At 58.1% G+C, this 24,757-nt stretch overlaps 2 protein-coding genes across 2 annotated transcripts in view; both read right to left on the reverse strand.

Moving 5' to 3' along the window:
* The window catches only part of BMP8B (bone morphogenetic protein 8b), a 29,188-nt gene extending 4,732 nt beyond the window's left edge, over positions 1 to 24,456 (reverse strand). The window contains exons 1-6 of the mRNA XM_048221932.2: positions 24,123 to 24,456; positions 8,724 to 8,913; positions 8,178 to 8,326; positions 3,802 to 3,996; positions 2,937 to 3,016; positions 2,264 to 2,374 (exon numbers count right to left, since the gene is read on the reverse strand). Coding sequence (XP_048077889.1) covers positions 2,264 to 2,374; positions 2,937 to 3,016; positions 3,802 to 3,996; positions 8,178 to 8,326; positions 8,724 to 8,913; positions 24,123 to 24,456 — 1,059 coding nt within the window. The remainder of the gene's footprint in view (positions 1 to 2,263; positions 2,375 to 2,936; positions 3,017 to 3,801; positions 3,997 to 8,177; positions 8,327 to 8,723; positions 8,914 to 24,122) is intronic.
* On the reverse strand, positions 4,490 to 6,341 carry OXCT2 (3-oxoacid CoA-transferase 2). The gene is given in 15 exon segments (XM_048222051.2): positions 4,490 to 4,644; positions 4,647 to 4,725; positions 4,795 to 4,867; positions 4,869 to 4,919; positions 4,921 to 5,111; positions 5,113 to 5,204; positions 5,207 to 5,365; positions 5,368 to 5,436; positions 5,439 to 5,510; positions 5,513 to 5,580; positions 5,582 to 5,646; positions 5,648 to 5,680; positions 5,682 to 5,805; positions 5,807 to 6,170; positions 6,254 to 6,341. Coding segments are annotated over 15 exon segments (1,683 nt in total).
* Positions 24,457 to 24,757: the final 301 nt, after the last annotated feature.

A 24,757-nucleotide genomic window follows, 5' to 3' on the forward strand; every position in this document is an offset into this window, starting at 1 on the left:
GTGGGCCTCACCTTCCCTTCTGCCCGACGGGTATACCGGTACTTGTCCCGTTTCCAGCACAAACGCATCTAGGACACGTGCCTTGTGCCAGCCCTGCCAGGACGGGGCACAGAAACGTCCCAGACACGGTCGCTGCTCTCAGACTCAGTGGGGAGGGAAGGGGAGACAGGGAACATTCCAGCAGACAAACAGGACCCATGGGAGTGGCACAGCAAACAGGCCCTCAGCACTGCGAGCGTGAGATGGTGACTGCCCCTGGCAGGGAAGGGCCACAGACGTGAGGCGGGCAGGTGAGCAGGTGGTGGCTGGGCCCAGGGTGGGGGAGGAGGCCCTGCGGGTGGAGGGGACAGCAAGTGCAAAGGCAGAAAGGTGGGACATTCAGCTCATCCTGGCACGGAGCCTGTGCAGGGAGACAAGGGCACTGGGGCATGTGGGGATGCTGGCGAGGTTGGCAGGGCGGCTCATGAGGGGCCCTGTGTTCCAGGCCAAGGGCTCAGCCTTCCTCCGGAGAATGATGGGAGGTGAGGCAAAGTTTCTCAGCTGAGAACAAAGTGCTCAATTGTGCTTTAGTGGGACCCCTGGCTGCTGTGTGGAGAAGGGCTGGGAGGGTGAGCCCAGAGGGAAACGCTTCCTTCTCTTGGCCCCCAGGACACCCCAAGACCCTCATCACTGCCCTGGCCTCCCCAGAGGAGGCCAGTCCTAGCCACCACTCCGGGGTCTGAAGTTTCCCCAGAGAAGCTCATCCGTTCTCCGTGCCCCTCTCACAGAGCTCCAGCCTGGCCGCGCCTCTGACCCTGCTTGAGATCTAACCGCACCTCAACCTTACAGAGCAGCTGGCGCAGAACTGCTGTTCCCACTTCCACCTCGTCCCCGGCAACGACTCTGCCCCCAGACAAGGCTCCCCATCCCCGACCTCACAGGGCCCTCACCTGCAGGCTCCTGGGTTCCTTCCACCCCGCACCGACTCCCGAGAGCTGCCCCGACCCCTTGTCCGGTCACCACAGCACCCCCTCACTCGGCTCCCTGCCTGCCCCGCCCTCAACCCCGTCCAACTGCGCACTGCACACAGACGCTTCCAGAGTAAGTCAGATCGTTGACCCTGTGTTGTTAAAACCCTGCACCGGCTTCTCAGTTTACTTGGAAATCAATCCACCCACCTGGCACCTTAGGCGGGACCCTAAGGCTCTGTGAGCCAGCCCCTCCCAACCCCAATGTCACCTTCCTGGCCCCCCCACTCTGCCCTGCAGCCCGAGCCCACCCAGCTGTCCTGATGGGAGCTGCAGGTGCAACCAGCAGCTGACACGCCTTTGCGGGTCTGAGGAAGCACAGGCATCTCATGGCTCCTGAGCTTCTGCCAGTCCAGGGGCTCCTGGGGGCAGCCAATCCCACTTGATCTGAGACGGACAGTGTCACCACCGGGTCAAACTGCTGTTGATGATAGGTTTACTCTCGCTCAGAGGTATCACTTAACCTGCTTCTACACTATCGTAGGGATGGGGAAGCCAGGAAGGAAGATTCTACCTAAACGTTCTAGAAAGAAATCTCAACTCTAGAATCACCAAATATTTAAAACACTTAGCAACAAACAGCGACAACAATGCTCCTCCTAGCAGTGATTTTCGGCCTGCGGAGGAACCCCGGCCACAGCACGGGAAGCCGACCGGCTGTGGAAAGCGCAAGGGCCGCGGAGCCAGGGAAGAGCGCCAGCGGGGAGGTGAACAGAAGGGGAGGCCGAAGCCCAGCAGCTCCGCAGGGCACACCTGTGACCCTCCCTGCACACACACGCGGCGGGCGGCTGAACGCAGTGCGCGTCACTCACCCCACGTACATCGCGTCCCGGGAGCCGAGCACGCCGCGCGCACGGTGATGTGTGTGTTCAGAGCACACGGGTCCCCAGGAGGGACGCACGTCCGTTACGTGTGTGCCGTGTGTCTGCCCGTGAGCAAGCATGTCTTGTAAATCTGGGTGCCCACATCCTGTCCGTGAAGGCCTTACACGTGCGTGTGCAGTGCACAGCGGTGGGTGTGCGCCAGCAGGCAGGGTAAGGCGGGTGGACGCGGGTTCGGGCGCATAGGAGTCCACACATCCAGCACGGCCATACAGTGACCGCTTTCCGGACAGGCGCGGCCGTCACCGCTCGTGCATGCAGGGAAGGTTCTGGGCAGAGAGAGCCCCCCGACCCCCCGGCAGGGGCTTCCATCCACCCGGTTGTGCTAGCCCCTCTCCCCGTGGGTCCGGCCCGGCCGGCCGACGCAGCACTGACCAGGGACTGCAGGATGGCGTGGTTGGTGGCGTTCATGCACGAGTCCAGCGGGAACGAGCACTCCCCCTCACAGTAATAGGCTGAGTAGCCTTGGGGGGCGATGACCCAGTCCTGGGGGTAATGGGAGAAGGTGAGTCCCATCCAGATGCCCGCTCCTGAGCCCCTGAATCTAGCACCTGGCACAGGATGGCACAGGGCTGCCCCTGACCCTCCCCCAGCCCCAGGCCAGTCCGCCAGCCCTAGGGTCCCTCCAGGCAGGCTCCCCCCAGAGGCCGGGCACCACCGGGAGACCCTCAGCAGGCGGGGCCGGGCACGGCTCTGCCCCCTCACGTGCAGTCGGCACGGGGCATCGTCCTCCCCGCCTGCGCCCACCGCCCACGACCCCTAGAGCTGCAGGCCCAGCACACGTGCACGCACGGCCCGGCCCGGCCTCCGTTTCCCTGTTGCAGATCTGACGCGTTAGGGCTGAGGATTCGGACTATCCCTGTTTTCATGGCTTTTACCAAAAAGCACCTTTTCACAATAAAAGTAAGACATTCTCCCTTCAGAAAACACAGAAGCTAATGCAGGAGAAAATTAGAATCACCCGTAACTCTGCCTCCTCCTGGAGCTACCCTTCGGATCTCCGGGTGGGGACTGTCATTTAAGGAGGGGGAGGACACTCAGAAATTACCAGCCAGCCGAGGTCCTGGAAGCTGACGTAGAGCTCATGCCGCCGGCAAACCTGCCGGCCGTCGGCGCCGTGCACGTCATCTGCGGGGACAGAGGGGGTCTTTTCTGGGGTTCCTGCTCCGGGCGGCTACCACAGGGAGCTCCAGGGCGGGGACACCCCCCTGCACACATTTGTTGAACAAATGAATGAAGTAAAACTCGTGCATTTGGTGTCACAAAGTCCATCCTGCAGCTCTGCAGGTGCCACGACCCAGCTCGATCGAGAATCTTCCGTGGCTCCAGGTGGCTCCCGATAGCAAGAGTAACCCTGCACTCAGCCCAGCCTCCCCTGACTTCCAACCTGTGACCCCTGATGCTCCGATACACAGCCCAGGGGACCCTGAGCCATCAGGTGGCTCCTCTTTTTCTGCAGAGACACCTCCTGACCTCACCCCAGCGCTCCTGCCACACCCACTCCACGGAGGCCAAAGGGCTGACTCCCCATGGAGGAAAGGAGGGCAGGAGGTCAGGGCAGGCCCATCCCTGATCCTGAGGGGCTCAGTGTGGTGGGGAGACGTTCACATAAACAACTGCGGATCCTTGGGGTTCCCAGGGAGACCTGAGAGCCACCAGTGCCTGGAGGAAGGGGCACCTGGTGCTGACAGAGACTTCTAGAAAAAGCCCTGGTGAGCCAGGGGAGGGCTGAGTAGGCGCTTCTGGGTGGCAGGGATGGAGAGGGCAGTGGCTGGTCCTCAGGACACAGGGGGCATAAGAGGGTGTCAGCAAAGTGCTGGGGGTGACCACAGGCTTGGTCCTACAGAGGGCCCGGAGGGTTCTGTCCCCCGAGCTGTCCTTGGGCCCAGCCCCAGGCCCGCCCCGGACCTCACCAAAGATCCCTGGAAGTCTGTTCGCGTGCGGCAGCTCGTTGGTTTTCTTCGGCGGCCTCCTCTTCAGGGGCCTGGCTGCCCGAGGGGCTCGGACAGGACTGGGGCTCGCCCTGAAAAAAGTGACCAGGAAAGGCTGCTTGGAGCGCGGCGCCCGTTGCCCCAGCAGACCGGCCAGGCCAGGATCCATGCTGTGCCCTGGGACGGAGAGAGGAGAGAGGGTGGTCACTCGCGGGCAGGGACTGAGCACGGGGCACAGAGGGGACACTTTTGCCAGAGCCTGCATGGGCCCTGGCGCACAGAGGCGGTGGGCCTCAGTTTCCCCACCTGGAGACCTGAGGGAGACAGGGGAGGGGGCCTTGCCAACACAGGGTCGTCATTCGTGACAATGAAGACTGCCATCTGTGTGGCCCTTCACAGGTTCGAGCGACTCCCACTCATGACCTCGTGCATCTCCACAGTAAACCTGGACAGCATGCTTCTCGGGAAAACTTTGGAGCCACACTGCCAGCGGCGCACAGAACCATGGTTCCCACCTCCGTCTGAGGGCTCTGAGGCCCGAGTTCTCCTGCCCACCCCATATTTTCAGGGGACTCGATGGATTCGTGCCCCAGTGGATGGGAGCAGCTGCCAGGGCATAGCGAGGGCTTGTTCTGCCCGGCACTGCCAAGAGCAGGATTTCCTTCCCGGGTCAGGCTGCCACCTGCTGTGTGGGTCTGAGGTTTGGTGACACACTGAAGGGGCTGCCTGTGCTCTTTTTGACGTCGTCCACCGTCAGGCCATGCCAGAGCTCCATCAGCGTCAGGCCCTTCTTCTCGTGCACGTCGAACACGGCCTTCTCGGGGTGATTCGGTCCACACAGCACTTCCCGGGCAGCAGCAGGCTGCATCTCTCCAGAATTTTGGGTTCCTTGTCCTTGGCGCGGTGCTACACGGTGACCAGCACTCTTGTCTTGACGCTGGACACCAAGTCCATGGCTCCCCCCATGCCTTTCACCTGCTTTCCAGGGACCATCCGGTTAGCCAGGTCACCGTGCTGGAAATCCTGCATGGCTCGAGCATGGCGGGTGCAGGTGTCCCCCTCGAATTATGGCAGACGAGTCATCGCTGGAGAAAGAACAGCCCCGGGAAGATGGTGACCGTCTGCTTGCCCGTGCTGCTGAGATCTGCATCCGCCTCCTCTTGTAATGGAAACGGACGCAAGCCCAGGAGCCCCCTCTCACTGCCTGGATGTAGCTGTGGGGCTGCTGGCCGGGAGGGGGTTCCTGTGCCCAAACTGGCGCACGTGCCGTCCTCGAATTCAGGAGCCACCGTGTGAGGATGCGGGCCTTGAGGTCACCCACAGACCTGGCTTTTCACCTTCCTCCGTCCGCACCGTTAGACGCTCAATTCTTTTCTCATATTTTCCCCCTGGATTACGCAGTCCACACAAATGTTAGGAACGTGGACGTCTTCGGGGGCAAACGTCCCCACGTCCACAGTTTCTTCCACGCCCAGCGCTGAGGATTCTGCGGCTTTGTACGTGGGCCCATTGAAATTCCTGGGGCTTCCTCTGAAAATGACGTTCCTGTGCGGTGGGCCTTCCACACTTTCACCAAAGCAAAACCAGCCGTGACCGGCTGCTCCAGAAGACAGCGGTCCCGTGAAACTCCCTCCTCTCTCGGGGCTGGCTCATGATAGCCATGTGGCCGCCGGGCACGTGCCTGATGGGGCACCTCCCTCCTGCACCAGGGTCCCCTAGGCCGTGGGCGGGTAGAACACGGGCACCCCGGTGCCCCCACAGCAACAGGGTGCCCTGGGGCGGCAGCTCCAGCTCGCCCAACAGGAACTGGTGCTCGCACAGCGCGTTCGTTCTCCCCCACGTAGGGGCCAACGATGCGGGGGGACCTGCCTGGTCTCCAGAAAAAGGCCCAGCCCAAAGTCGTCCGCCCCCACGGTGCTGCTGCCCACGGTCAAGTCCTTGCTGTGCGCCCTGGGCAGCGCCTTCACCAGGTTCTCTGGAATTCCAGAGCCCAAAGCCGCCGACCGTGATCTTGGCCCTGTCGGAGAGGTCTTTCGCGCCCTCCACGGGACCCGTGTAGACTCCGGAGCAGGCACTAGCGCTGGTGGCCAGGCCACGCACACAGCCCTCGGCCTCGGCCAGCACGGGCTCTGAGTGGCTAGTGGGGACGCAGCGCCCTAGGGCCACCGTGAGCTGCCAGAGGGTCGCCTGAGTGCACTCCGCCTCCAGGCTCTGGCCCCCCTGCCCCGTCACAGAGCAGGGAGGGCATGCGGGGCGGGGACACGGGGACCACGTGGCCCCCCACGCCCTGGCCCCTCCACGCTCTGAGGGGCTCTGGAAGCGCTGCACCTCCCGGCCCAGGCGACCCAACCCTGCGGGCCGACGGGGAAGGAGTGATGCCCACAGAGGCCCCACGGCGGCGTCTCTGAGGGGAAGACCGACCCTGGGCGCTCACGTTGGCGGGAAGGCCGCCCGTCTCCAGTCCAAAACCCCAGCGGGCGGGAGAGATCCTTGCATAGTCCCTTCTGGGCAGCCCTCTCCATGTGGGAGGCCCCAGGGTTCTAGGCCATCCCCTTCCTTCTCCATCGACACCCCCTTCCTGGGTGACCTGCTCCGGTCCCATGGTTCTCAGTCCACTTAGAAGTCAGTGCTTCCCACACCTGTGACTCCAGCACCCACCTGTCCCAACTGACACTCCAGCTGGACGTCAACCAGAACTCTCAATAACACTGCGGCCAAAAAGGACTCTTGGTTTGCTCCCTCAAGCCGGCCCCTCCTCGACTTTTACTCAGGCAGGAAAAAAAGATTCTATTAAAAATGGCCACTGGCTCAATGCATGTTTTCCATGAGCCCTCCTCTCTCCACTTTTCTCCATTTCCGCGGCTACCAGCAAGCACCTGTCTGCTCCCCCTGCAGGCTTGTCTCCTGCGCCTGACTTTGCTCTTGTCCCCCCAGACTACTGTCCCCGCTGACGTCGGGGTGGGCCTATGTTGGATCCATATGGTGAGTTTTTATTTTACGATAGCTGACGTCTACAGAAAAACCGCAAGGACAGTGCAGAGAGTTCCCGGACACCCAGGGCCCGTTTCCCCGAGAAATGCTAACGTTGAAGTTAGCGCCGTGCACTTGTCACAACTAATGAACCAACACTGGCGTCTGACGACAAGCTAAACACGATGTATTCGGATCTCACTGTCCTTTTTCCCCTCCAGGGCCCCATCCTGGCCCCCACGTGGCATTCCGTTGTCGCAGCTGCTTAGGCGCCTCTGGGCTGCTGTCAGACTTTGTCTTGGACGACCTGGACGATGTCGAGAAGTACTTGTCGGGCGGTCTGTAGCACGTCCTTCCATTTGGGTTTGTCTCATGTTTCTCTCACGGTTGACGGGGTTCGGGGTTTTGGGGGGAAGACCACGAGATGAAGGGCCCTTCCCATCCATCACGTCAAGGGGATACTACGTACAGGACGTCCCTGTGAGACCTGATCGCCTGCTGCGGTGGGGCAGGCAGCTTTCTCCTCTGTGAGCTCACGTCCCCCACCCTGTCCCCACTGCACTTTCGAGAAGCCTAAGTCACTAAGCGTAGTCACACCGAGGGTGAGTGATGCCCTCCTCGAGGGGCTGTCTCAGAGGGCTCTTCTCTAAAAACCTGACTCAGATCCTGTCGTCCTCCACTGCTGCGTAGTACAGGGAGCTGCCCTCGACACTCCGACACCGGGCCCGGGTTCGCCCACGCTCAGAATGTGCCCTGCAGCTCTCAGTCTCCTCTCCCACCTGGCCCGGCCCGTCCAGCCCCGGCCACAGGGCCGCTGCTGTAGCTCAGATCCGCCCATCCTGTGCCCACCCTCGGCCTCTCCCTTCCCGCTCCACTGCCTGCAACACCGGAGGCTCTCCCCCAGCTACCTGGGACAAGAATGAAGGTGTGAACCCTCATTCGACAGAGGAGGACACTGAGGCTTGGAAGGTAAGTACCCTGCCAAGGTCACCGGGTTAGAGCACTGCAGAGCTGGGATTCAAACCCGGGCCTCTCTGATCTGAGTCTGAGGGTATAACCACCTTCCCTCGGCCCTGCCCAGTGCGGAAACGCCCCACGTACACAGCTGCTCTTGGGAAGGGACAGCATGGACTCCCTCTTAGCGACTGAAATGTTGGTTCTGCAAAAGGAGAGGAGGGAGACTGTCATGGTAGGGGAACTCCTGCTGTGGGAACTTCACCCTCTGTGCCCTGCTGAGCCCCCAAAGTGGGTAGGGGATTATCACCCCAGCCACTGGGCTGAGAGAGGCCAGGCCTCCAGGGCCAAATGAGGTGGCTGCAGCTGGCTCTGTGCCAGCAGCGTCGGAGGAACCCCCAGGAGAAGGACTGCTGCCCAACCCTGAGCCTTACCGTCTTCCGTTTCCACAAAGAGGCGGAGCCCCAGGTCCTTGTTCCGGCTCAAGAACCAGCGGTCACTGGCTGCTGTCACGTCTAGCACCAGCCAGCCCTCGTCCCCAGCTCGGAGCGTCTGAAGATCCAAAAAGAACAAGTCAGACTCCCTGTGGACACGAAAAAACAATTAACTGAGGGCCGCCACAGCCGCCTTTGTGTTTCCAGTGCCCGCCTAGGGGGCCACTCGGGGGCACCTACCCCGCCTGGCTCGGGCTGGCGCCCCGCGTGCCTTCTCTCTCTGTATCTATGTATGAAGGTGTTACTGGGCCCAGTGCGGATGTGGAAACTGAGGCTCGGGAGCTCAGTGACCCACCCAAGGTCCCACAGCAGGGCAGGGACTTGCAGCAGGACCGACGCTGGGCCTCTCCCCACAGTGACACGAGGCCTCGGCCAAGTATCCTTCTGCCTCTGAGAGCGTGCTCCCCAGGGAGCTCCCCTTCTGTCCTCTGGCAAGTGTCCCCTCCCCGGCCAGGCTTCCTCGGGAGGCGGGTGCGGGGTAGGCACCTGTTGGACTGCTCCCTGACCACCTGGAACACGCTGACGTGCAGGGTCCTGTTGAGCAGGTGGGCGCTGGCCAGCTTGTAAATCCGGAACTCAGCGGCTGTGACCGCCTCGCCCTCTGGGATCTGGGTCAGGTCGAAGCGGAACTCCTTCCAGTGGGGCTCCTGGTGGCCCAGGGTGCGGTCACGCTCCACTGCAAGACACAGCGGGGCCCCCGGTCACTTGTGCTCTGGGCAGAGCCAGGGGAGCTGGGGGCCCGGACAGCCTGGGTGGGGACGGCTCCCTCCTCTGCATAGGGGCTTGCTCCCAGGCTCTGCCTCCTGGGTGCTGAGAGGGCGCGACGGGGCTTGTGCTGAGGTGTCCAGCACAGGGCCCGGCACGCCGTGGTGCCAGCAAGAGCAGCCTCCGCTTCTGGCCCCCAAACCCCAAACCCAGCCTGCCCCGCCCACCCCTGCTGGCTCTGGGACCCAAGTATGAGACAGAGGGCAGGTCCCTCCTCTGGGAAGACTGACATCAGACCCAAGGCAGAAAAGGGCTACGGGGGCGGGCAGTTCTGAGGCCGGGGCTGTCCAGAGTCTGCCAATGTGCGATGTGCGTGCAGGGGAGTCTGGGGGAGAGGGAGGGTTTGCAGCTGACACTGGGGCTGGGCCTGCAGGGGTGAGCGTGGTTGTGCCACCACGTCAAGGGAGGGCACTGCAGAGGAAGGGGCCAGCCTGAACCAAGGCCTAGGGCTGAGGAACAGACGGCACAGGCAGGGGAACAACACCCATAAACACAGCAAAGGACGAAAGGATGGCCGGTCCTGTTTGGTGACAAGGTGAAGGAGGAAGGAGGGTCAGAGGGAGACCTGGAAAGGAACAAGAAGGAGCAAGGTAGCAGTGACAGCTCCTGGTGACACCTGGTCAGGTCCCGGAGAAGCTGGACGGTCCCACGATGGGGTGGGATCTGAGCTGGCTTCCCAGGGGAGGCACCACCTGAACTGGCCTTGAAGGATGGGACGGAGTCCTGTCGGGTGGAGAAGGTGGCAGGGAAGCCATTCTAGGCAGAGGGGACCTCGGAGGCACAGGTGTGCAGTGCGGGGCGTCCACAGGTCAGCGCTGTGGGGGACTGGCCATGAGTCTGCCTGTGGTCTGACTCTGGAGGGCTGGAATTCCGGTCTAGGAGCCCGGGCTATGCCTCTGGCCAGTGGGGTTCAGGGTTCTGGGCAGCAGGGGCACGATGTGGTTTTGGGGGGGTGGAAGATACGCAGGGAGGGGAAGGTGATGCACAGGCTGGAGGGGGAGCCCAGGCGGGTCGGTGGCGGGGCTGGTCTGTCTGGGCAGGAGGCTGGGGTGGCGAGTCAATCCCACATCTCCCCCGCTGCCCGGAAATGCCCAGGACAGTATATTTAGTACCGTCTCACTTTAGCCTCTTGTCACTTTCAAATGCCGCAAATCTGTGTTTCCGGAAAGCAGGGGCGGGAGCCGCCCAGCACCTTCCCCAAAACCCAACACTGAGATTTTAATGACATGTCTGTGAGTCTTTTTAAAAACTCTCTCTCTGGCTACTGGGCTCAGTGACCACAAGTCACCAGGCTGTGGCGGAGGCGGATGTGGGGAGCGCTTCCTGTCCTCGCGGTGGGGACCGTGTCCAGCGAGGGACAGGCCAACAGCTGGGCTGGGCGGGTGCGGTGGACACACATGTTGACAGGAGGAGATGGGCTTTTCCTCCCCAGACCGCGGAGGAGAAGGAATAAGATGTCCACCCTCCGACAAGGTGCAGGACACGCAGTGCAGGCACGGCCGGGAGCCAGGAGCCGCAGAGGCCGCGACGCCGGGTGGCAGCCGTGTCCTGACACGCGGAAAGCGTGGAGGGCAGGGCTCTGGACCCGCACCGGGGATGCGTGCCATGAACACTGACACACGCGTCCCCTCCTCCCTACAGACACACACACACGCACAGCTTCGGTGGCAATTTCTGTGGACTCAGGGACTGCACGGACCACCTCTGTTCCGTGGCCGTGTAAAATCCCGGACGTGCAGGACGCCACGGGTCTAGGCCGCTGGCTGTGACAGGGTGTGGCCCAGAGAGTGAAGGAGGGTGGCTCAGTCACGCCCTTCACCCGACTCTTCTCGGAGCATCCGACCGGATCCGCGAACACGGATCTGCTCCCAGGGCTGTGGGGCTGACCAGCGGGTTGCGGGGCGGCGGGCAATCTCAGGCCGCAGCCCTGCCGCTGATTCCCTGTCGGATCTGGGGGCCGAGGAACAACCCACGAACCCGCCAGCTCCACGGGAGGACCACGTTCTGCGGCCTCCCTCCCTTGCTGACCTGGGTGCGGGGTCAGGAGACCCCTGTGCACCTGAACTGACCCCGGTTCCAAGCTTCCACCCAGTAGCTCAGCACAGGCAACTGCCCACCCTGGCTGTTCCAGGCAAGCTCTAGAACGTGGGACATTTTAGGAAAGGGAGGCTTTTCATCAGAAATTAGTGGTATTTCCTGCAACGTGGAACTGGGTCAAGAAAGCTCCTTTATCTGACGGTCAGCTGGAAGGATGAGAAGAAGTAACCTAAAGATTTGCCCCCTTTTCAGTGGCTGTTGCTCTGAGTTAGGAGAAAGATTTTCTAAAAGTTGATGTTCTGGGAAAGCATTTTCTGGCACCTCTATCTCCCCCTTGTTAACCAAGTGCAGGCCAAGCCTACTTTTTTTAAAAAAATATTTTATTTATTTGTCAGAGAGAGAGAGAAATAGAGAGGCAGCACAAGCAGGGGGAGTGGCAGGCAGAGAGAGGAGCAGTCACCCTGCTGAGCAAGGAGCCGGATGCGGGACTCGACCCCAGGACCCTGAGATCATGACCTGAGCTGAAGGCAGACGCTTAACCAACTGAGCCACCCAGGCGTCCCCAGACCAAGCCTACTTTAACCCAAGAAGCAGCTTAGGGCTGCACTGGGAGCTGTGGCAGTGGTCAGGCCAGACCCTGCACCAACCAGGTCCGTACTTACTCCTGGCCTCATCTCCTCTGTGAATGGGGAGTAAGGGCACGGTCCAGCTTTCCTCACAGGGCCATGGATGGGCTTTGGAAACAGCCAGGCAATGGGCTGGGAGCAGTAGCCATTCGACAGGAGTTCTGGAGGAGCCTGACTTGCAACCTCCCTACTTTGTGCCAAGATGTGATTCCCTCAGGAGGCCACGTCAGAAATTTCAAAGCCATGGGGAGGAGAGGAAGGAGAGATTTGGAATGATCTTTTTCTAAATAAATGTATTAATTTGCTCATTTAATTTTCATTAGTTTATCAAGTTCAATTTAGAAACAAATGTATTAAGTTCTTACTATATATGAGACTGTTCTGAACACTGGGAATACAGTAAGTCAGGTCTCCGTTCCGATGGAGCTTATGGTCTAATGCGGGAGACACAATATGAACACCACCAACAAAACAAGTAAGCCAGGGGATGCCATTTACATTGTGAGTGGAATATGGAGGGTTATGGGCTCAAAAGTAATGGGGAAGGGGAGAGGGTACTCTACAGGGTGCTCAGTATGGCTTTGAGAAATAGGTGAGAGCAGATAAGAACGTTCTCCTACAAGGCTGGTAGGAAAGCGCTGGAGAGGAATCTGGCAATATCCTTTTGCAGCACCCTGACAAAACTACAAATGAACTTGCTCTTTAACACAACAATCCCAAAGATACACTGGCAAAATATGAAGGGCCCCGTACAAAGTATTCACTGGGCATAGGGAACAGACTACACCTGGCTTAACAGGCACTTCAAAATGTTTATTTTCTACATAATTATAAAAGCTGCCATGGGCGCCTGGGTGGCTCAGTCGTTAGGCGTCTACCTTTGGCTCAGCGCGTGATCCCGGAGTCCTGGGATCGAGCCCCACATCAGGCTCCTCTGCTGGGAGCCTGCTTCTTCCTCTCCCACTCCCCCCGCCTGTGTTCCTTCTCTCACTGGCTGTGTCTCTGTCTGTCAAATAAATAAATAAACAAACAAATAAATAAATAAAATCTAAAAAAAAAAAAAAAAAGCTGCCAAAAACAATCAAACACTGAACCAGCCTCTGTCTGGGGAAGGAGCAAATGAATTTACTTTCTGAATCAGCATAATGTGGCTTCCGGAACAAGAAACGATCATGAACCACCAACGGTGCTAATAGGACTCTCGGCCTTCTCCTCCAGTCTCTGATAACCCAACCTCCAGATCCCACGTTTGGGAGAGGCCCGTTGTGGGGAGGTGGTGGCCTCCACCCTCCGTGACCACCATCCACATTCTGCCTTTCCGAGTCTGAGGCCCTGCACCGCTCACGGGCTAGATCTCCAGATGCCACACCCTGAGCCCAGCAGCCCAACACCAACAAAAGCTTTGGCTGTTTTTGTGTCCTGGACAAAACTTAGAATCACTCAGAAGACCTAAATCTGTCTTGTTTCTGACCAAAAGTAAGCCACCCAGAGTGGCTGTTAAGAGAATAGACTCTCCCGACCTGTCTGCCCTCAAACCCTTCCCAGCCCCACGGGGCCCCCAGGAGGAGCCCAAGCTCTGGTTCCAGGCCCCCCTGAGCTGGGCCAGCCCAACCTCACGGCCTCCTGGGCCTTCTGGCTGCAAACGCCTCTTCCCTCCCCCGGAGGCCCTCCCCAAAGCGCCCTCTCCTGAGTCGCCCTCATCCTGCCGTGTCTAATGGCTACTTTCCTCTCAGTCCAGCTCTCCAGGCCCCTTGTGCTCCTCTGACCCCGCACAGATCAGCCTGCTGGCCTCTCCCTTTCCCCTGCCCCCGGGGTCCTATCTCTGGTTCGTGTGCCCCTCTGGACGGTGAGCAATCGCGGGCAGGACCGCACCCTGTGGGGCGGAAACGGGAGGCTCTCAGTGGACTCCCCTTGAGCTCCTTTTGTCCTGGGGGCCCAGAGAGGGACGTGTCTGCAGGTTCCTCCCGAGCTCCCCGGGACAGTGGGGCAGCCTGCTGGGCTGGGAACGGCTTCCAGAGCACAGCGGGTCTCCACCAGAAGCCCTCACGTTTTCACTTGGCTGTGGGACTGGCCCTGTCTCATGGCCAGGCTGCTGAGGCGGACGGCAGGCTCCCCAGGGTCCCAGAGGCAGACGCGCTGGCCCCGTCCGCTGAGTCCTGCTAGTGACAAGGCTCAGGGGCCCCCTTCAGACCTAAAGCAAGACCCAGGTCTCCGTGGCCGGTGAGAGGCCGGGGGGAGCTGCAGAACTGATCACCTACCAATTCTGCATCTGAAGGGCTTCTTCTTCCCACCCAGAAATCTCGGTGCTGCCCAGAGGAGGCCAAGGCTTCATTTCTAAGGTATTTTTAGTCAGTCTTCATTACTGACTCTTTTTGAGAGCTGCTTCCATAAATGGCTCTGCACTCATGATTGCCGGTCCAGGCCTCAGATGGCTTTAGACCCCAAATTAAAAGGGAACACCCGCACACTCCGCCACATCAAGTCGGTCAAGGCCAAAAATAGATCCAAGGAGATTGAGCAAGGATACGATTCCCCAGTGCAAATCCGGGGAAAGAACTGAACGGTGGGAGTTTTCCAGGAAGATGTGGTCACAGTGACACATCCCTCTCCCCTGTGGGGAATGGGTTCCCATGAGGAGGTGGACCGGGTGTACCTCCCTGCCCTGGGCCTCAGCGCCGGAGGAGCCCCCATCAGTGGGCAGGGGTGGGCACATTCTTTCAGACTTAAAGACCATGTGAAATGAGTGGCCCTAGATTCCCTCGAGGTGGCGATATTGGGATGGGGGGGGTCACCTGTCAGTGAGGTCCCCCACCCCCCAGAATGCGTGCTGAAGCCGCCTTCCTCCAGGCAGGGCCCTGGGAGGACTGGAGGTCCCAGGGAAGCGTCCAGGGAGATGCCGCATCCATGGTCGGCTCCAGAAAGACAGGGAGGGCGGGCTGTGCTCTGCCCCAGCCGACCAGGCCCGGGCTCCTGCCCCGCGCTCAGCCCCGGCCTCCCACTGGGTTCCTCCTCCCTTCACCTTGCAGGCCTGCCCCCAACACCTGCCACACGGGGGCTGGGGGGATGTCAGATCCGGCCCCTGTTCTCAGGTTGTTCATGGTTTCTCAGGGAGCAGGAGAAAGAGGGGCAAGACGTGGCCCTGAATGAGGCGGGCAGAAAGTGACTCAAATGCTAAGAGAAATACACACGACGGGGGATGAAGGCTCTAATCATGGCGGGTGCCATGGGGAGAAAGGGTCAGAGAACACTTTTCTAGAAAACATATTTGAGAGTGGTGGGAGAATTCTGACAAGCAGAAATGGAAGAGAGCATTCGAAGCAAAGGCACAGGGGTGGGAACTAATGTGGCAGCTCCCATATTTTAAGCACTGAACTGTGTCAGGCATCACAGCGGGCATGTTACACACGCTATTTCTGACGTGCCTACCTAACCGTGTAGTCATCTGCTGCTGTGTAACACAGTAACCCAAACGGAGCAGCTTAGAGCAAGAGAGATTCATGATCTCACGTATTTCTGAGGGTCACGAATCTAGGCACTTCGCTGGTGGGTCTGGCTCAGGGTCCCTCATGAGGTGAGAGTCAAGTTGCTGGCTGGGGCTGCAGTCTGTGAAGAACTGACTGGGACGAACGAATCTACTTCTAAGCTCACCCATGTGGCTGTTGGCGGCAGGCTTCTGTCCCTCACTACGTCGGCCTCTCCGTGGGGTTGCTCAGGGCATTCAGAGCATGACCTCCCCCAGAACCAGCAATCTGGCAGGGGTGCGGGGAGTGGCGGGGTGTAGGACCCAAGATGAAAGCTGCAGTCTTTTATAACCTAATCTCAGAAGTGACATATCATCACTATTGTCATGTTCTACTGGTCACACAGACCAGCACTGGCACAATGTGGAAGGGACCTACACAAGGGCATGAATACCAGGAGGCAGGATCCCTGAGAACCAGGCTGGAGGACACAACACAGCCCACTCTATAGATGAGAAGACTGACAATCAGGGGAGGTACGTGGTCTGCATGAATTCACAGGAGCACCCGAGGTGGGATGAGAGTCTAGGTGTTCCTGACTCCAAAACCTGCATCTCCCCCTCCCATTCACAGCCTCGCCACGTTGGGGGCATGTCAAGGGAACACCGTGTGGTTCAGCTGGACTAGAACCCTGGACACGGAGTATGAGACTCGAGGAGCTCGAATGCAGGCGTGAAGGGGCACACAGAAAGAATCTGAGAAGGCAAAGTGTCTTGAATAGGTTTTCACTTGAGGAACAGGAGTTCCAGAACATGCTGAGAACTTTTCACCTCCATGCCGCCCCTCTGCCTGAACACCTTCTCCTCCAACTCCCTTCTGACTAAATTCTACCCTTCTTCAAGGTCCAGCACGAATGTTACCTCCTGCCAAGACTTCTCCGTCCTCCAGCCAGGAGACCCTTCCTCCTCTTCTTCTGGCCTAGTTTGTCTCCCACAAAATGAGAGGAAGACCTTGTCTGTCTTCTGCTGTGCTGAACCGTCACGCTCCTGTTTGTCGAGTGGCTGAAGGGCCATTCCTCCCATTTTGCCACCATCTATACTGAGTTCTCTGAGCTGGGCCTATCTTTCCCACTATAACGAGCCGACCTTGGGCTGGGGCTGTACTTTGGAATAGGCCCCGAGATAACCAGGAAGGGGAACGGCACGCAGTGGGCTCCTAGCAGTGTTCGTTAAGGAATGGCCACAGACCGAACGATCTAACTTTCTCCATACCCAGGTCTTGCAGCCTTCAGCTTCCCCAGAACCCTTACTGTATTCAGAGCCCTTGGCTGCTCAGGGTAAATGGCTGCTGCTCAGGGCACAGAGCCAGCAGCTAAAGGGCATAACTGGGTTTTACTTCTGGTCTCGCTGCTAACTAGCTAGCCTTGGGCTAAAAACAGACAAAGCTAACATTTACTGAGTCTTTAGCAGGCACTGTTTCAGCACTTTACACAGATTACCTCATTTAATACAGCAATCCTATGAGATAGGAACTATCACCTCTCCCACTTTACAGATGAGGAAACCGAGGCACAGAGCATTAAATAATTTATGCAAAAATCATATAAACAGTATCTTAGGTCAGGCTTCCTGGGCAAAAGTCTCTGAGTCAGGGGTTTGGTGGAGAGTACTCTCTGTAGGGAATGGAGGGAGCAGGACTGAGCGCAGCTGAACAGAGATGCGACCCCACAAAGGCCTCAGCCCCTTCCACCTGCACAGGGAGCTCTGGGACTGGGGACCATTCGGAGTTGCCCTCCTTGAGATGAGGGGGCTGGGCATTTATACCCCCATCAACCAGTCATTAAATGTGGGGTGCTGCCAAGGAGGGCGGCTAACCTTGGGTAAGCAGCTCCTGTGCGCCTAGCTGACCGGTGCCTGGAGAAGGACCCGCAGTCAGCAGCCCACCCTCCAGGAGCTTGCTCCTGAAGAGAAGACATGGGAAACACCACAGCAGCCGCTGCTACCAAGGGCAAGTGGCAGAACGGGGACCTGAACCCAGGCAGCCTGGTCCTGAACCGGTGCTCCTTCCCACTCAGCCGCAGGCCCCTAAGTCGATGGTATGGTTGGGCTGCGGAGGGGGGGGGTGTGGATAAACACGGCGGGCCCTTCCCTCCGGGCTCGCCGCCCTTACTGAGCACTGCCAGGCACCTGCTAAGTGTTTAAATGCCTTAAGCTATTTAAGTGTTGCACTGTGATACGGGTCCGTATCCCGAAGTTAAAGGTGAGGAAACTGAGATACGGAGACTTAGTAACCTGTTCAACATCTCCCAGCTCTCAAGTGGCAGACCTAGGGCTGAAACCCGGTGTGCCCTCCTCCAAAGTAACCCACCGCCCTGGCCTCCCGGCTGCAGGGCTGAGCCTCCTCACTGCTGTGATCCACTTTTCGCATCTGTCCCTGTGCATCTGGGTACCCAGGAACTGGGCCCGTCACTTATACTCCTTGAGACTCCATTTCCTCCCCTGTCAATTGGGGGCGGTAGTAGTTAGTCATTTACCCCAGAAGGGTAAGAAAACACTGAGGAGATGGGGGGGGGGGGAGAAGGCAGTTACCGGGATACACAGGGGACACCGTCCTGGTGGACTGACATGGTTTTAGAGAAAAGGGAACCACCTTTAACTCTTGGAAAGAGAAACCTTTAGAAACCAACAAAATGCAAAAGTGACCTGTGAAATGAAAGACAATATTTGCAAACTACATATCTGATAAGGAGCTAATATCCAAAAGAGATAAGGAACTCACACAACTCAATAGCAAAAAAAATAATCCTATTTAAAAATGGACAGAGAGGGGTGCCTGGGTGGCTCAGTCAGTTAAGCATCTGACTTTGGCTCAGGGCCCTGGGACTGAGCCCCACATGGGGCTCCCTGCTCGGCAGGGAGCCTGCTTCTCCCTCTCCCTCTGCCTACCTCTCCCCCTGCTCACGCGCACGCTCTCTCTCTCTCTGTCAAATAAATAAATTTTTAAAAAATCTTTAAAAATGGGCAGAGGAACTGAGTAGACATTCTTCCACAAAAGACATACAAATGGCCAACACATGAAAAGGTGCTCAACATCACTTATCATCAGAGAAATGCAAATCAAAACCACAGAAGCTATACCCCACACCTGTTAGAATAGCTATCATCAAGAAGACAAGAGATAACAAGTGTTGGGGAGGATGTGGAGAGAAGGGAACCCTTGCTCACTGTTGGTAAGAATGTAAATTGGTGCAGCCATTGTGGAAATCATTATGGAGGTTCCTTGAAAAACTACAGATATGATCCAGCAAACATACTTCTGAGAATATATCCAAAGGAAGTGAAAACAGGATCCTGAAGAGATCTCTGCACTCCCATGTTCACTGCACATTACGCACAACAGCCACGATATGGAAACAACCTAATGACCATCAACAGATAAATGGACCAAAAAATGCGCTATGTACATATGATGGAATATCATTCAGTCATGAAAAAAGGTAATCCTGTCATTTGTGACAACATGGGCTAGACTTCGAGGGCATTGTGCAAAGTGAAATAAGCCAGACAGAGAACAACAAATACTGCATGGTGAAAAAATGCTATGCTAAGTGAAATCTTTTTTTAAAAAGTCAGAACCATAGAGATAGAGAGTAGAAAAGTAGTTCCCAGAGGCTGGGGGGTGGGGGATATTGGAAGAGATTGGTAAAAGGGCACAAACTTTCAGCTATACGTTGAGTAAGGTCTGAGGACCTAATTTAAAATACAAGAACTAGAGTTGATAACACAGTATTGAGTAACTGAAATCTGTGAGGTGACGGTGTGGTAATTAGCTAGCTGGGGGAATCCCGTAACAACGCCTATGTACGTCGTCACCACACAGGACACTTTAGATATCTTATAATATTATGTGTCAATTACACATCAATGAAGCTAAATTAATTTATCTTAATTAAATTAAATTAATTAATTTTTAATAAGAGATGTCACCTTTGGGCATATGGTCACATTAGTAGCTTTTAAGATGGACAAAGGATTTACTGTTAAAGATGGAGTAGCAAGACAGTAGGCATTTATGTCCCATTTTGTAAAAAAATAAAATAAAATAAAATATCAGTATCTATATTGATAAAATGTCAGGGCTTGTTGGAAAGACTACACCAAAGGATTAAAATGCTGGTTTTCTCTGAAGTGGAGAGAGGATTAGAAGCAGCTTCCATATCATATGTTTTTGAAAGTATGGTCTGATTTTCTATGATGCAATTCTACAATGAATCTATATGGTATGAATTTTTTACAATGAACATTCATTAGTTCTATAAAATCCTCAAGATATTTTTAAAATGAGATTCTCAGTTCACAACATACATTCAAGACAGTCCAATTCAGCAACACTTAACGCACCTAATGATGGGCCAGGCCCCAACCCGGGCGGAGAGGTGGCTTCTCTATAGAAGAGCACAGGAGACAGGGAGCAGACCTGCTGGGTGACCTTGGGAAAATCACCTAACTTCTCTGAGCTACACTCTTTTCCAAAACATAGATGTGACCGTAATTGTGATGCGAATGAAGGCACAGACCTGCAGGTTCTGGGCACGTGGTCCTCACCAGGCATCATCTCACATAGTCCCCGAACAGCCCCGCAGCGTGGGTACCACGAGTGCCTCCATTTGACGGAGGAAGAAACTGAGGCTCCCAGAGGTGGACTGGAAGGCCCAGATCACACGGCAGGTGGTTGCATCAGGATGCAGACTCGGTCTGAGTCCCAGGTCAGAACTCCCCACCCAGGTCCAGTCTGCCTTCCCACTGTCCGTCCGCTCCTGGTTTCCAGATGGGGGTGTCACTGTCTGGACCACTTGACAACCCTCTCCGTGGTTATGCATTTATTATTTGCTCCCCGTAGATGGCCAGCTCCATGAGGGCAGGGACTTGGTTAGGCTCACTGTCACACCCCAGTAACCAGAACTGTGCCTGGCACGACTATTTGTCGAGAGAATTCACGAACAATGAAAGAATTCCCTAGTAAAGAACCAAAGAGGGACGCCTGGGTGGCTCAGTCTGTCGAGCGTCTGGCCTTCAGCTCAGGTCACAATCCCAGGGTCCTGGGATCCCGAGTCCCACATCAGGCTCCTCGCTCAGCGGGGAGCCCGCTTCTCCCTCGCCTTCTCTGCCTGCCACTCCCCCTGCTTGTGCTTATGCTCTCTGACAAGCAAATAAATAAAATCTTTAAAAAAAGTCTTTTTTGGGGGGCGCCTGGGTGGCTCAGTTGTTGAGCGTCTGCCTTCGGCTCAGGGCATGATCCCAGAGTCCTGGGATCGAGCCCCACATCAGGCTCCTTTGCTGGAAGCCTGCTTCTTCCTCTCCCACTCCCCTGCTGTGTTCCCTCTCTCGCTGGCTGTCTGTCAAATAAATAAATAAAATCTTTAAAAAAAAATTAAGAAAATTAAAAAAAAATTTTTTTAAATAGAGAAAAAAAAGAACCAAGGAAAGTGACTGTGGGCTCATGGAGACCAAGGTCACAGGGCTGAGGAGGACACGGGCCAGGTCCCTCATTTCCACTCAGTCCTGCCGCTCCCAAGCCCAACACCTCAGGTCAACACCCCCGTCCTCGGCTGCCCGAGTCTGGTCAGAGAAGGGCCGGGACAACAGTGAAGACGGTTCCATGCATTTCTGGCTAGACCTCTGCCTGCAGGGCTGTTTGTGCCTCAGTTTCTCAACCCGGAACATGGCACCTGCTGCTCCTCTGACTCCAGGTGGAGAAGGCCAAGAGGAACATGCAGAGTTGGTCCTTCCGGCCTCACTCCCCCCTTATCAGGGGCAGGGCTGGCCCGAGGTGCCCGAGGTAGAGCCAGTCAGACCCATGCTCCGGCCCAGGGGACGGGGTGGTGCTGTGACGAGCTGTCTCCAACACAGAGCCAGGGGGTCAGGGCTGGGAGGCCCCTTGTTTTCTGACACCATGGCTGTGGACTGGACGAGAAAACAGAGGCCCAGGGAGGGAAGGGAGGTTCTCGGGACAGGAAGGAGTCAGTGGCGGGTCCAGGCGGTATAAGAAGGGGAGGTTGCCTCCCAGCTCAGGGCTCTCCTCTCCCTGAGCACAGGGGACACCGAGGACAGACCCTGTCAGCTCCACGTGGCTATCAGCCCCCACTACCGTGTCCTGACCAAGGGGAGCCGAGAGTGTAGAGTCTGAGACTGACTGACAGGCCGGGCAGGGGCCCCAGCTCTGACCCCAGCCCTGGCCTCCCTACAGACACAGTCAGCCATGACACGGGCTTCCTAAAGCATCTGCCTGGGCACAGAGGCCCGACCCGTGGGCCGGAGGCCTGGGACAGGCCCGTGGTCTCTGGGTCCCACAGGCTGCCGTGGACGGTCAGGGGCCTGGCAGGCACCGGCTCTGGCTTCTCAGGAGCCAGATGAGGCCAAGAGGAGAGGTGGAGCTGGAGGCACAGGGACAGGAGCCCGGGCGTGGGCGCTGGTACCGCGGCGACTCTGCCATTAGACTCCATGGAGGTTCAAGGGCCTGGGGCCTGGGCCTTCAACAAGCAAAGAATCCTGCTAGGTGTCTAACCCCCCGCCCTGCCCCTACAGCCTAGGTAATTACCAGTTAAAACCACTCAAACCGAAAGAGTTCTAGTGCAATTAGTACATCAGAATAAAGAAGGCCCTTCTGACAGCGGCTGGGCCCGCCCACAGGCCGGGCTTCCACCGAACAAAGATCTGCTTGTTAATCCCACAGCGTCAGAGGCCTTCGATCTTAATGCAACACGCACAGACAGCGTGGGAAGAAGGCGGCATCTGGAATCCACAGGCCCTGGATGATGTCATGGATGGGCTGTGTGGCCCTGGGCTGGCCATTTAACCTCTCTGAGCCCATGGAACTGGCTTGGAAAACAGTTTACATGTTACTACATGGAGGAAACAAGGACCCTTCAGGCTATAGAACTTCAAGGGCTAGTTTTTATTCTAAAAATAGGTATAGACGCCTTTTGATTGGCTTTTAAAATCTGTGTCTGGGTTGCACGTAAGAAGTGTGGGACATTCCCAACACACCCATCCAAGGCTGGGCAGCAGCTGGGTCAGCAGGGACCAGCCCAGGCGCACCTACAAGAGGGCTGATTTTCTGCTCCTCCCATCTATCAACCAATCACACAATAACCTTGACGATGCCTTGATCTCTAGGAGCCCCACTGAACAAGGAGGAATCTGTGGCTCCAAGAGGGCAAGAGACTTGCCTAAGGTCACACAGCAGAGGCAGGAGAGGAATCAGATTTGTCTGAGCTAAGGGCGCTGCTTGATTCACAGTAACAGCTCCCACCAAGGCTGTGCACGCCTTCACCCAGGGGATGCTGGGGAAGCAGGACATTGGCTGGGCAGTGACTCACTCTAATGGATGTTGCCCTAAGGGTCATTCTCAGGATGACTGTGTCCACAACCCCTCTTGGTTCTGAGCCCAGGTCAGCTTGTCCTGAGGACAGGGCTCCGGCCTCAGTTTCACACATGGTCTCTTTTGTCCCGAGTCCCCGACCTTGCCCTTAACCAAGAAGGTGGCATTCAGAGCGCACTGACCAAGTCCTATGCCTGGCACCTGGCTCTCAGCAGAGGTTAACAGCCACTTCCTGCTGCTCACTCCTCACCTCAGCCACCCACCAGCTCTGGGGTGTGGGGGACAGAGGTCTCCTTGGCTGTCCACTCTGCCTGCCCTAGTACAGGAAGCAAATGGCTGAAAACCCCACAAAACCTGCTGCTGCCCCATCCCCTGGGTTTCTCTGCCTAAACCCCTCTGGAAGCTCTCTCCACCCTGAAAGCCTGCCCTCCTGACAGAAATATCACCTCCTTGAGGCCTGGATGTAGGGCCAAACAACCTGGGCCTGTCTTGACTGGGCCATGGAGAGGCTGTGCTATCCTGGGCATGACACCGACTCTCGGAGCCTCACTGTCCTCATCTGGGAGATGGGGATGAATATCATGTCTGTTCCCAGGGTTGTGGGGAGGGGAAGGGTGATGCTGTAGGTGAAGGGATGCTGGTGGCCTTGGCAAGGGTCCTGTCCCCACCTCAGTCTGAGCTGCAGTCCCTGAATCCCCAGATCCAGTGGGGTGTCTGCTCCAGCCCGGACCCCTGACCCTCACTGGCCACAGACAGGAAGCAAAGCGGATAGAGGACATTCACGACTGTAGATTAAAGAGCATTTAGTAATGGGAAAGACAACTTCAAGTACTCTAACCACAAATGGCTCCAAGACTTGGAGAAAAATTTCTGCAGAAAAGAAAGGCTGGGCTTTGTGTGGGAGAATGACGAGGGTCCAAGGGGCCTGCTGGTCCTTTCACAGGCCTGGACACTCACTGCACGCCAGCCATGTCCCAGGTGCTAGGCCCAGGGTGACGAGACGACCGACTGGCCCACTGAGCTCAGAGTCTACTCCTTCGCCACCCGCTGCCCTGACAGCCACACCCTCACCTACAGGAGCTGGGGCTCTGGCCAGGGAACAGGCAGCTGTGCACTCACGACATCTGGGTTCTCGGCTCAGGTCACTTTGATGATGTGACCGGGGCGTTCCACACTGAACTTTGGCCTTCTCTCCAGTACCGCCCTTATCACTGTGACAGCATCCCGGCCTGTTTACTCATCTGTCTCCCCAGGACCAGACTGTCTTCCTGGCACTGCCCGGTCCACCAGACAGGAGATGATTCCTACCCCTGGGTGTGTTCGGGGGCGAGACATCCTTGGGACTCACATTCACGCCTCTGCCCCTGCGGGTCCCACAGCCCACGAGGCCCACAGCCCTTGGACTTGGCGGCCCTGAGCTCCACACTTCCCACCCCTCTGTGGGGGCGTGGCCACGAACAGGGGGCACCTGTTCGCGGCAGGGGCGCGCACTGGTCAAGGCGGGGCGCGCACTGGCCAAGGCGGTGCACGCACCCCTGCCGCCCGCGCCAGGTCTCTCCACCCGACGGCCGCACCGTCACCGGGGCCCCGGACGCCCACCCGGCGGCCGCACTCACCCATGTTGACGAAGCTCATGACCAGGTCGGCGCGGCCCTGGGGCCGCTCCGGAGGGCCGCCGTCCTCGTCGTCGTCGTCGGCCATGGCGTGGTACAGGTCCAGCATGAAGAGCGGCGCCGACGCGGGCAGCCGGGCGGCGGCGGGCGGCGCGCGGGGCCGGGGCCGTCCGGGCAGCCCCAACACCGCCAGGATCTCGCGCTGCATGTCGCGGCGCTCCCGCGGGCCCAGGCGGCGGGCCGGGCAGCCGGCCGGGGGGCGCGGGCCGGGGCCGCCGCCGCTCAGCGCGCACAGCGCCAGGCCCAAGAGCCACAGCGGCCCGGGGCGCGCGGCCATGGCGAGCCGGGCGGGCGCTCAGCGGGCGCGCATCCGCTCCGCGGCCCAGCGGGGGCCGGGGCCGCCCCGACGGCGAGTGGCCGGCGAGGCTCGGGCTCGGCGGCTCGGGGCGGGTTTGCCGGCGGCCGCGACGCTGTCTCCCCTCGCCTCCCGCGCCGCACCTGCTGGGCTCTGGGCGGCGTGGACGAGGCCTCCGCCGCCTCACGGCAGGAGCTCCTCCGGGGCCCGGGGTCCGGCGGCCAACGTGTCTGTGGCCGCCGTGCCGTCAGACGGCTGCTGCCGAGGCCGGCTCAGAGGCAGG

This window comes from Ursus arctos, unplaced genomic scaffold (assembly GCF_023065955.2).
Source record: "Ursus arctos isolate Adak ecotype North America unplaced genomic scaffold, UrsArc2.0 scaffold_32, whole genome shotgun sequence".
Classification (NCBI taxonomy): Eukaryota; Metazoa; Chordata; class Mammalia; order Carnivora; family Ursidae; genus Ursus; species Ursus arctos.